The sequence below is a fragment of the Lactuca sativa genome, chromosome 5, assembly GCF_002870075.4.
Source record: "Lactuca sativa cultivar Salinas chromosome 5, Lsat_Salinas_v11, whole genome shotgun sequence".
NCBI lineage: Eukaryota > Viridiplantae > Streptophyta > Magnoliopsida > Asterales > Asteraceae > Lactuca > Lactuca sativa.
This window is the reverse complement of record NC_056627.2, coordinates 312052582-312064796: the sequence shown is the minus strand read 5'-3', so window position 1 is coordinate 312064796 and position 12215 is coordinate 312052582. Positions and strand designations below refer to the sequence as shown.

General features: G+C 36.9%; 1 protein-coding gene across 1 annotated transcript; it reads left to right on the top strand.

Moving 5' to 3' along the window:
• Window positions 1-4859: 4859 nt before the first annotated feature.
• LOC111890775 (vacuolar cation/proton exchanger 3) lies at window positions 4860-8580 on the top strand. The gene is made up of 11 exons (XM_023886862.2): window positions 4860-5264; window positions 5393-5460; window positions 5560-5588; window positions 6078-6274; window positions 7013-7231; window positions 7332-7442; window positions 7524-7640; window positions 7746-7799; window positions 7908-8024; window positions 8154-8244; window positions 8354-8580. The coding sequence occupies exons 1-11, from the start codon at window positions 4953-4955 to the stop codon at window positions 8401-8403; spliced, it is 1365 nt and encodes a 454-aa protein (XP_023742630.1). The 5' UTR covers window positions 4860-4952; the 3' UTR covers window positions 8404-8580.
• Window positions 8581-12215: the final 3635 nt, after the last annotated feature.

The following is a 12215-nucleotide window of genomic DNA, read 5'->3' as shown; positions in this document are numbered from 1 at the left end:
GTTTTAGGGAGTCCCGGGGAGTGACCCGACGTTCTGGACTAAGCCATTGTTCTGGAAATTCATAGGACTCGACGAGTGCATGATCAGACTCGGCGAGTCCAAGGCAATCTTCTTAAGGATGAAGATGAACTCGATGAGTTGTTCATACAACTCGGCGAGTCAGATGAAGATTCAGTCGATGTTCAATTAGAAAGAAAACTCGTTGAGTCGTCGCCTAACTCGACGAGTAGAGACGGGTATAAGGACAAATGGAAGGATAGGGACTCAGCGAGTTGGTGAACCAACTCGGTGAGTCAGGTCAACTGGAAGTTGACTTTGACTTTGACTTGGTCAGGGGTAAAACAGTCATTTTACCCTAAGAACAGTTAGCAGTGTAAGACTAAGTGTTTTGTGGGAATTATAGCCGGAGGATTTCCGGAGCAGTAGCGGCAGCAGTCAGAGGATTCCCGCACAGATCAGCAACTACTACGAGGTGAGTTACCTTCCAATAGCGGTGGGTCTACGGCCACAATGTCGGCCCACTAGTAGGAGTTGTATGTTAGATGATTGTCTTTGTGATATCATCTAGGTTTGCTACTACCTGATATGTTTTATGCTGGCATAATATGTTATATGTGATAGTAGTAGAGTTCGGTTGTTAGGACCGAAGGGTAGGTCAGGCACCCTAGATATGTCTGACAGTATGTGATTATATGTTTATATGCTGGCATGATATGTTATATGTGATAGCGGTAGTAGGAGGCGAATAGTCCCCAAGTTCGGTTGTTAGGACCGAAGGGTAGTTCGGACACCCCAGTTATGTCTCATAGTATGTTTATGCTATGATATATGTGATAGTAGCAGTAGGGGGTGGAATAGTCCCCGAGGGTCGGTTGTTAGGACCGATGGGTAGGTCAGCACCCCAGAATGGCTTGACACGGGTAGGTCGGCACCCCAGAATGGCCGTACGGGTAGGACGGCGCCCCATAATAGCCGTACCCGGTAGGCCGGGCACCCCAGAATTGCCCGGCAGTATGTATGCTATATGATTGTATGGTATGTGGTACGATGGGGGAACTCACTAAGCTTCATGCTTACAGTTACAGTGTTGGTTTCAGGTACCTCTTCAGCGAAGAGGAAGAAGCTGGCGCGGTAGCGGCACATCATACACACACCTTGCTTTCTGCACTATGAGTTATTCTGGGATGTGTACTCTGACATTATTATGTTTTTACGATTTGGATTTCAGACACGAGACATGTTTTTATGAAATGATATGATCGGTTGATATTTTTTTACAAATGTTTTGCAAATCACCTAATCAAAAATGAAATTTTTGGACGTGAAAATTTGGGTCGTTACATACTAAGTCCATCGCTGCCGATGTTATCTATTAGACACTAAGTCTATAGCTGCCAATGTTCATTTATAAGGCACTAGGTCCATAGTTGTCATGTTTTTTTATCTGGAGTACATCTGGTGAACGCGTAGTTCAAAAACACCTACAGGTTGCGTGTCTGCCAACGTTCTACAGGACTGTCTAGAATAGTATGTATTTGTCATCTATACTCTGCTAGATGATGTCATCTTTAAAGTAAAGGCCTCTCATCATCTATTTCATCTTTCATCTCTCATTGTCTATATCATCGTTCATGATCATCATCTATATCATCTTTGATTTATCCATCTTCACCCAATATATTTATAGGTATAAAAATACATATACAATTTAAATCAAGTAAAACATGTAACAATCGTTCATCTAGCATACATATCAGGAACACATATAATAGGTACATATAGCATGTGTTTATATTACATACTTCATATCTATGTGTAAGATGAAAGTAACTATACACTCACTTGTTAAAGTGACGATTCGTAATTCGGACAACGCTTCGCTTTCAACAATTGTCTTTTCCTTTGACGTAACCTAGTAGCATTATCACTAAGTCTTAGTCTAATATTTATTGAAAGTAATTATTAGTCTAGATTCATCATTAATTCAAAGTCTACTTCAAGATCTATCAAGTAAGGAACAACCAGGTAGGATCGTATCGGAGGTAGGGTCCGTTTGGTATACAAAGTATACTATTTTGAAATCCTACTTTAAACACCTTACTAAATCCATCCTAGACATCATCCCCGTAAGTAGATCAATCAATATAACGACTTGGAATCACTAATAAATCTTGTTTATAGGTTCCTAATAACGATAATGAACTTAAACATAAGTTATAATTAAAGTACGGTAAGCATAACTTAACTTACAGGTGGTTTAGCGAGAAACCGGACTCTGCATGGGCAGAACTTTTAAACCAAAAGCTCTATTTATCGGTGCTTTCTGACGCTCTGGGGCTTCGCTACTAACACCTAGGAAGTGCTAGAGAAAAGGTCTTTGGACCTTGGGGGGTTTGGGAGAGAATGGAAAGGAAAGGTGTGATGAAATGAGTGAATTTCAACTCTATTTATAGGTTGTCCAGGGGCCTCTCACCTCGTGAGCTTGCGTAGGCACCAAGGCTTCGCTTGGTGCTGACACGTGACACCGGACGCAGGTAAAACAATAGATCTAAAAAAATCATAACTTTCGCATACGAGCTTCGTTTTTGATGTTGTTTATATCCACACGTAGGTGTTGACAAGATTTACAACTTTCCTTTTGATTCCGTCGACTAATTCTCGACCGATCTTAAATTTAATAGTCTGAGAAGATTACACTGTTAATGACCGTGTAAAATTCATAACTTCCATATACAAACTCCCTTTTCGACTGCCTTTTTATCATTGAACTCCTATTAATGTAATGAGATTGTTGAACTCCTATCTGAAATTCGATTTGAGTTGTATACTGCTACACTGAAACTTTGAAAAATCATAACTTCCTCTTACGAAGTCAAATTTGGACGTTCTCTATACGCACACTCTCGGTTTAACGATTACTACGAGTTTTATTGATATCACTAAGTCTAAAAAGTATTTTTTTTTCAAAAGTTTACTTTTTACGATACACGGAGTCGTGCCGGTTTAATCGCGAAACTTCGAAGAAGCATAATTTCTTCACACGCAGTCAGATTTTAGCGTTCTTTATATGTACAAAATCTTTGTCACATAACTATAACTTTTGTTAAGATTATTTGTCCTATATAATCTTCTATCAAAAAATCATTTTTAACGCTTATTATTTCTAAATTATCTAGCCCGAATATGCAGGCGTTACAGTCTTAAAGAGCACAAAAACCAAATCCTAGATCCATAAAGCTACCTATTGTTCAAGAGCTCATGCATGGATGGATGAGAGTGACCAAGCTCTTATTTTTATGAATTAATAGCCCCCAAAACGTCAGGAAATGATACCTAAATGGTCTGGAGTAGCTCAAGATTATGGGGACAAAAGCATAGAAATCTCAAGAGTAACTAGATCTAACATGAAACGTCATCAAGCTAGAAAAGAGTGTTTGGGAAATCAATACGTGTTTAATACATTTTGTTTTCTTAATTCATATGTTGTGAAACTTCTCAATAAAGTCCAACAGGTCATACATAGTAATGATATGACCCCAAGATTCATTGATATAGGTTTTAAGAAGATTAGGTGTATCATCCAAAAGGGGTTATCGGTGTAGTTTGTTATATGTTTGTCTTCCAAAGTAAAAACTTAATCTATTTAAATTATATTATATATTGATATGAATTCATTTATATGTTAAAGTAGAGACGTACATTAACAATCTCAGACCTTTTTAACATTGGCCTCGAAACAGTCGGGTTTTCTTAGGACCAGTCTCATAACGGTTGGGTCTTTTTTTTTTTCAGACCGGTTGTTTTGGGTTTGATATCAGTCTTTTATAGTCCGGTCTTGCGGTCTTTGCGTGCTTCTTCTTCGGTTTAGTTTCGAGCTAGTTTGATATAATTTTGGATATTTTTCGGTTTTTAGGTTTCGGTTTTGAGTTGTTTTGTTAAAAAATGTGAGAATAGCACCAAAAATGATACATTAGGATTTATACATATACATAAACTTTCGCTTTTGATTTTTTTAGACTGGTCTTGTAACAATTCATTATTTTTCGAACCAGTCACAGGTCAATCCTATCTCATTTTAAAACGTTTCAATCTCGATCTTCTTTTTTTTATTAATGAAGGTTTTATTGTACATAATTCTAATCACAAACTTTTTAGTTATCATCATACAACGAATGAGAAGGCAAACGGGCAACAAGTTGCGCCGCTAAACCCTTTCGTATGGTAAAACCAATTCTTTTGAAGACTACATTCATAGATTTAGGAAATATAACATTGTTATGCATCATCCGTTGTACTCTACTAAGCAGCTCAACCGTATCCGGCGCAAAGAAACCAAACGTATTAAATGCAAATGGTATGAACGCGTGTTGATTTTCCATGCACAGTTTCTCATGTTTTGTGGCATTACATGTAGCAGCTTTTAATGCAACATGTCCCGCCGTGAAACCCCCGACCCTCAAGCTTACGAGAGGGGATACCTCTGTAAGGTCCACACATGCGTGTTTCCCTCCCACCCATCCAAAAATCAAAACGTCAGCTGGTCTAAGGGTTGACCTTTCTCTGTCGGATCAGTCAGGAAATTCACAGGAGCCTCTTTCTTGACGGAAACCCGACACGCTTACATATGTCGACCAAAACATCTCTAACCATATCGTGCTTGTATTTGAATCTCGGGAGTTCTTTGCAATGAACTGCATGCTCGCCGAAAAAGTCCAAACATACCTTGCGGCACATCGGACATATCTCAGGACCGGTCCTAAAAAAAAGAATTGTTCATTGTATCGGTTAAAGTAAGGAATTGATCTTTTTTAATTATAAATATACAAACTACTCTAACCTATTTGGATTAAAATTCCTTGTTTATAAGAAAGAACAAGAAAATATTAAAGAATATTTCTTCAATCCTATATAAAACAGTGAGAGCAGGCCCTTCAGGTTGAACAGTCTTTGTTATGCAACTAAACGAAAGTGAAATAATGGATTCCCGGGAGACGGAACCGGAACCATGGTTGCTCGAAAACGGCACCGTCAAGCGGCTAACCAGAGAGTCCAGAAACGGCCTTGGACATAATCGGACTGCTCACAACCTGTCCTCCTCCTCCCTTCGTAAAAAGTCCGATTTGTCCCTCATCTCCACACTTCCTTCCTCATCTCTCAGGAATTTCCTTGGCAACCTCCAGGAGGTCATTTTGGGAACTAAATTATCACTTCTTTTTCTCGCCGTCCCACTCGCCGTCGCCGCTCATTACTTCCGGTTGTCACAGGTGAGATTCTCATCGATCGAAACCCTAACAAAAATTGTTTCTTATATGTGAAATTATGGATGGATTTCTTCTTTGTATTTTGTAATTGGAATCGGAATTGAAGATGATTTTGTGTATTTAAAAATCAGGCATGGATTTTTTCGTTGAGTTTACTTGGATTGATTCCGCTTGCAGAGCGTGTTAGTTTTCTAACGGAGTAAGAAAATAAAACTTTTTTTTTCTCTATTTTTGTGTTTTTTAATATATAAATAAATATTAAACTAATGGATATTCCGTTAACATTTGTAAAATGCAGACAAATATCATTCTATACCGGCGCAACAGGTAAAAAAAACCATTATTATATGTAAATTTTTGGTTATAAAATTAGTTCATTACTCTGTTTTTTCTACGATGACGTAGATTTAATATATATATATATATATATATATATATATATATATATATATATATATATATATATATATATATATATATATATATATATATATATATATATATATATATATATATATATATATATATATATATATATATATATATATTAAGAAAGGGCTCGTTGAATTTGGCTTATACATAAATTAACTTAAAATTTACAATTAACAAAAACTTAGCTTTAAAGGTTGAATGTTTGTTTATGCTTACCATGTTTTTTTCTTTTTTCGGATTTTGATCTGTATTAATAGTGTAATATATCGTACTGGGTCTGATAAAAATTAATTTTATTCGATCAAATTTCATTCTATCAGCAACTATCTAACAATCCGTAAATATTATGTCGACAATAATTAAATTAATTAAATAATTTTGCAGTGGGAGGGCTATTAAATGCAACATGTGGAAATGCAACGGAACTTATCATATCAATATTTGCATTAATACAACACAAAGTGGATATTGTCAAATACTCTCTTTTGGGTTCCATCCTATCCAACTTACTTCTCGTTCTTGGATCCTCTCTCCTTTTCGGTGGCATCACAAATCTTTCAAGGGACCAAAAATTTGATAGGGTACACTTCCCTAGCTAATTTTAATATATATATATATATATATATATATATATATATATATATATATATATATATATATATATATATGGACCACCATAAAAGAGACGTATAGTGGACATTCAACATGCTAAAATCTATTATAGGTTAGTGGGTTGTGGAATCGCACCAACAAAAGTATTCTTTTTAGATCTAACTCAAGTGAAAGGGTTATTTAAAGTATAAATCTGTTAAAATATTTAATTTGTTAGGATGCTTTTTACTTGATAAAGATATCTTTTGTATTATTATTAAATATATTGGTAATTCGAGGAAATCATTTTTTTATCCTAATGTTTTGACGACACACTTGATAACTAACCACGCCACTTATGTTCGCAAAGTCCAAAGAAAAAGTTTAGGTTCGTTAACAATTTCAATCACTCGTTTGGCGTGACTCTATAACTCTATTATTGTTCAAATCGACTTTGTCTATTATATCATTGTTATTTGATTTTTTTTTTTTTCTCTTAGTTGTATTTTGAAAATTATTCCCAATTGTATTTCCATTTTTTTCTTCCCATTGTATTTTGAAAAATCTACCAAATTAAAGCGCTGAAAATTGTTTTCTATTTGGATGATGTTGCTATGTGTAGACTTTTTCAAATACAATGCTAAAAAATACAAGTATGATGCTATAACAATCAAATAAATAAAAGTACATTGCTAATTGAAAACATATTCTATGTGTTGATGAAACAGAAACAATCAGATGTGAATATATCTCTACTACTTCTATCTTTACTTTGCAATGCAATTCCCTTGCTATATAAACATGCTGTTTCACCTGTTGATTTGGTAACTGTGACAAAAGCAACATTAAATTTGTCAAGAGCCACTAGCATTATCATGCTCCTTGCTTACTTCGCTTACCTTTCCTTTCAACTATGGACTCACAACCATATCTTTGAACCACAAGAGGTAAGAATAATTAAACACATCTCAAATCAACAATAATTTGTTATTTGTTATTCAATATAACTTTCAGAACAATGGGTAAAATGGTCATTTACTCATACAGGATGAGGCCAAGGATGACAAGGTGATTGGGCTTTGGAGTGGCATATTTTGGCTAATTGGAATGACGGCCGTTATCGCATTGTTGTCTGAATATTTAGTTGACACTATTGAGGTGCATTAATTTTGTGGGTCCCATTGATTTAAAAAAAAAAAAAGAATTGTGTAAATAATTTGGATTAAATTTGTTAAATAGGCGGCATCAAATTCATGGGGAATGCCATTGAGCTTCACTAGCATCATTTTGCTACCAATTGTGGGAAATGCAGCTGAGCATGCTGGAGCTGTCATCTTTGCTTTGAAGAACAAGCTGGTAGGGTTTTTTTTTTTTTTTTTAATAGTTATTTTTTTTAGTCATTGTACTTTGAAAATAGGATGTTATAATAAGATTTTATAAAATTAAATGTTATGAATATAGGATATAACTCTCGGCGTGGCACTTGGTTCCGCAACTCAAATTGCTGTTTTTGTGGTAAGTTTCACTGTCACTGTCACTGTTACTGTCAGGCTAAATGAATTTTTGAAATTGTTTTTGTTTTAGGAAATACAATTTTAATCATAATGTGTACATGTAATTTAGGTCCCACTGAGTGTAATTGTTGCATGGATAATTGGTGTGAACATGGATCTTGATTTTAGTCTTCTTCAAACCGGATCACTTTCTCTAGCAATTTTAGTCACAGCCTTCACGTTGCAGGTATTTCTTTTTAATTTACTTTTTTAAACAAGAGAATTATTTAATTTGTGTATCAAGCTCAAAACCTCTTCAACAAATTACACTACAATAATGTTATGAAAAATAAATATTATATGTTCTTTTTTTCAGGATGGGACTTCTCACTACCTTAAAGGGGTGGTTCTGTTGTTGTGCTACATAGTTATCGGGGCAAGTTTTTTCATCACCGATTTCCCTAATGGTAAAGATTTTACAACGCGTTTTTAACCATTTTTTCTATTTGTTTTTTAAATTTTCGATTAAAAAGTGTAAAAAGTTTATAACTTGTTCCTTTTATGTTTTTATAATAGAGGACATGGATAACAATATGGGTGTGGGACTTGAATCATCAAAACGATAAATCTCTAGAGTCTGAAGGAACAAGGATTTGTTGTGAAAATTTTCAAATACAATGGTGAGAAAATTAGTTTTCATTTTTTTCTTCAAATTTACATAGTTAGGCATGTTAACATGTATGTCATCTGATGTATCCAGTAACATATAATATTAACGTATGATAAAAAAAAGTTTGATTCTCTCTCTCCCTCTCTCTCTCTCTCTCTCTCTCTCTCTATATATATATATATATATATATATATATATATATATAGAGAGAGAGAGAGAGAGAGAGAGAGAAAGAGAAAGAGAGGTAGGTTCATGTGTTCTAACTATATATTGTGTGAATATAGGGATTAATATGAACCAATCATTTCAAAAACCTACAAAAGAGTAATTTTGTAATATTATCCTTAATTATTAATGGTAAATTGTCAAATTAATTATATCCCCTAAAATAGGAAATCGGTTTTAATCTCGCCTTAGGCATCTTCATTAACCTTACACGCCCACAATCTCGCCTCAGGTATCTTCTTTAACCCTACAAATAAGAAGACCAAGAGAGCGGAAGCTCGTTGGATTTCTCCCCTTCTTCCTCTAAACATTGTCGACCTTATAATTGTTTTTCCTACTCTTTTTCTTTCATTCCATCCACATGCACGATCCCTAGATCAATGAATCTATTTATATGTCAATAGAAAAACACAACAAGTTCTAATGTTTCAACCGTACGTTTGAATCGACATGGCTGGAAGTTTAAGCTTGATTCATTTTCCAAGAATAAAGCCAAAGTCAAGGATAGGGCCAACGTTGATCACCAGGGGTTTAATCGGAGTTATGGGTGGTTTTGTCTACACCAAGATATGATGATATCTTCTCCGACAATGGTGATTTTACAATCAAGGGTTTTCTTTTATCTTATGAAATCAACCTGAATCAGTGATCTTACATATGTGGGATTTGTCCAACCACATGTACATCTTGCTATACATTGGTGGTAAAGTGACTTGGGAATGTATGTTTGAAGTACATTCCTCACATCTTCACTATGCATCTTGTTTTATAAATTTCGTCCCTTTTTTTATCTGATGATACAGTAGCGCCTCTTATTGCTCTTGTAGTTATTTCTTAATACATATAATTAAACATGAAATTGGTTTTATCTATTAAGTCTAATGGTTTGCTTTATTTTTATAACAAATTATAATTAAGTATACATTTGTAATATCCTGATGTTAAGGTACTTCTAATCTTGGTCTTTATGATTTTAGTACATTGCATTTTGGTCCATAAGTTGAGAAATGGTGAAAAGGGGCCCAATGTGGCTTTTGGTGGGTTTTGGGTCAGATGAGTACGCCATGCGTACGTGGTTGTACATTGGGTGTACGAGGGTAGCATGAAAAACCCTAATTTTGGGGACTTGGCTCATATTTAAGTATCTTTATGGACATAAACCCTCTTATTATCCAACCTCTTTCAGAGCTTTCGACCCTCAAGCAACCCTAGAGCAAAAAGAAGCCAGTTTGTGAGTCTTTAAGAGAGTTTGGTGGGGTTTTGAAGAAAGAAGAAGTTGGAGTGAAGATCTTGAAGTGGAGTGCATTGTATGTAACATCCTGGAATTTAGGTCTATCTTTTTGATCCTTTCTTTCCTCAAGTTATCAAGTTTAGACCTTGAAATATTTTATGGTAATTGAGTACGTTGGACATACTGGAGGGTACGCTGCGCGTACTCATGAGTGTGTTCTTGACGCGGAGACTACCCAGTACGCTGGGCGTACCTTAGTGTATGCTGCGCATATTAGGTTCAGGTTGAAACCCTAATTATGGGGGTGAGCCCTATAAAAGGAACATATTGGCCTCACTTTTAGCCACCATTTCCAGAGAATGAAACCCTAAGAGTGCCAACCCTCGTTCTAGAGTTTGTGTGTGTGTGTGTGTGTTTGAGCTTGATAGTGTTCTTTTGTGCCTTTCAAGAGAAGAGGGTGCCATTGAAGAAGATAATGTTGGAGTGCAAGCCTTGGATCTGAGCTTTTCAGAGGTTGGAGCATCAGTTTGAGGTAAAAAGCTCAAAGCTTTCTTAACCTTTTTGGATTTGTGTATTATGGACCATTTTTAGGGTTTTTGTCCCAAAGGTGGAGACTTTATGAGTAAAGGAGCTCCATAGACCTTGATCTGCCCCTTTTAAGTGTATATTGTGTTTTAGATCCATAAAAATGCAATCTTGGACGTTAAGAGTGAACCATGCATGAGTTGTGAGCTTCTTAAGGAAGGAAGTGGTGTGATTTTGGTGTTGGTGACCTTTACAGCCATGCAAAGGCTTAAAGTCACCGACTTTATGGATTGAGATGCTTTAGAGTGACCAAATCTAGGATTTGAGCTCATGTCTTAATCAATTAAGAGCAAAATCATGAAGTTGGTGAAACTGGGGAGTACGCTGGGCGTAATCCCAATACGTGCAGCGTAGGGGTCGAGTGTCCCCGATTCTGTATAGCATCCGAGTACGCCCAATGTACAGAGCTTGTACACGCCGCGTACTCCTTAGGGTTGACTTTCGTTGAATTTTAGGGTTTAGTCAACAAGTGGACCTTTGGACCATGGAGGGGTAGAATGGTCTTTTACCCTTCTGGGATAGCATAGGAAGGGAATAGTCTAGCCTTTGAGAGCCTTTATTAAGTTGAGATATTTTCTGTATGTGATTAGGTGGAGGCTCGATCAGTGTTTCGAGTTCGAGATCATTCGAGTTACCCGAGGTGAGTCTTCTCACTATACTTTACCTTGAGTGGTAGTTATATGTGATCGGAAGGTCTTATGTGCTTACATTGAGTATTATGTTATCTTGCCTTATGTGTTATGTTGTGCATTATTTCTTTGTGATTTATTCCATGCGGAGCTTTACAGACCGGACCAGAGGGTCCAACGATTAATGAGGCCAGAGGGTCCTCAACCAGACCGGACCGGAGGGTCCAACGAGCTAGACCGGACCAGAGGGTCCAATGAGCTATGGTACTGGAGGGTCCCGCTGAGACACATTGACCGGAGGGTCTTACAGAGTATAGCCTCGAGTGGTGAATTTGTTGTATGTGGTATTTTGGTGAAACAACCCAAAAATACGACCCAAAATTTTCAATTTTTATTATAACAAAAACCATGAAACTGAGTATCGCATAATAAAACCATACGTTGCATGTTTCGAAAACCATAATAAAATATTGTGAGAAGAACTGTATCACAACTGTATCCAACATATCAAGAAACTGAATCAACTCCCAGGACAAAAACTGAAGTTGTGGTGTGTGCGATGCCATCATCCCGAGCTCTTCCCTTTGCTTGCGGAAGTACCTTAAACCAAAACTGAAACTGTAAGCACGAAGCTTAGTGAGCTCCCCCAAACTACCACATACCATACAATACATATAAAGCACATACTGGGCCTTGCCCACTGACTGGGACCCCGTCCCCTGCATCGGACCGAAGTCCGAATTAACTATCTGGGACCCCGTCCCCTGCGTCGGACCGAAGTCCGAAAACTGACTGGGACCCCGTACCTTGCATCGGACCGAAGTCTGAAAACTGACTGGGACCCCGTCCCCTACATCAGACCAAAGTCCGAACTGACTGGGACCCCGTCCCCTACATCGGACCGATGTCCGAAACTGACTGGGACCCCGTCCCCTGCATCAGACCGAAGTCCGGACTAACTAAACACATCATAGCATAACATATCAACTAGCATAAACACATAAATCCTGTCTGAGCCACGGAGGCGTCAAACATACTAACTACTGCATTGGACCGAAGTCCAGAAACTACTGCTGACTGAACGGGCCGGCGTTGTGG

Excerpts from the sequence above, each read along its gene's own strand:
- LOC111890775 (XM_023886862.2), top strand. The coding sequence starts at position 4,953 with ATGCAACTAAACGAAAGTGAAATAATGGATTCCCGGGAGACGGAACCG. Across the intron at positions 5,589-6,077 it reads ATTCTATACCGGCGCAACAG|TGGGAGGGCTATTAAATGCA; the intron begins GTAAAAAAAACC and ends ATAATTTTGCAG. Across the intron at positions 8,025-8,153 it reads TCACAGCCTTCACGTTGCAG|GATGGGACTTCTCACTACCT; the intron begins GTATTTCTTTTT and ends TCTTTTTTTCAG.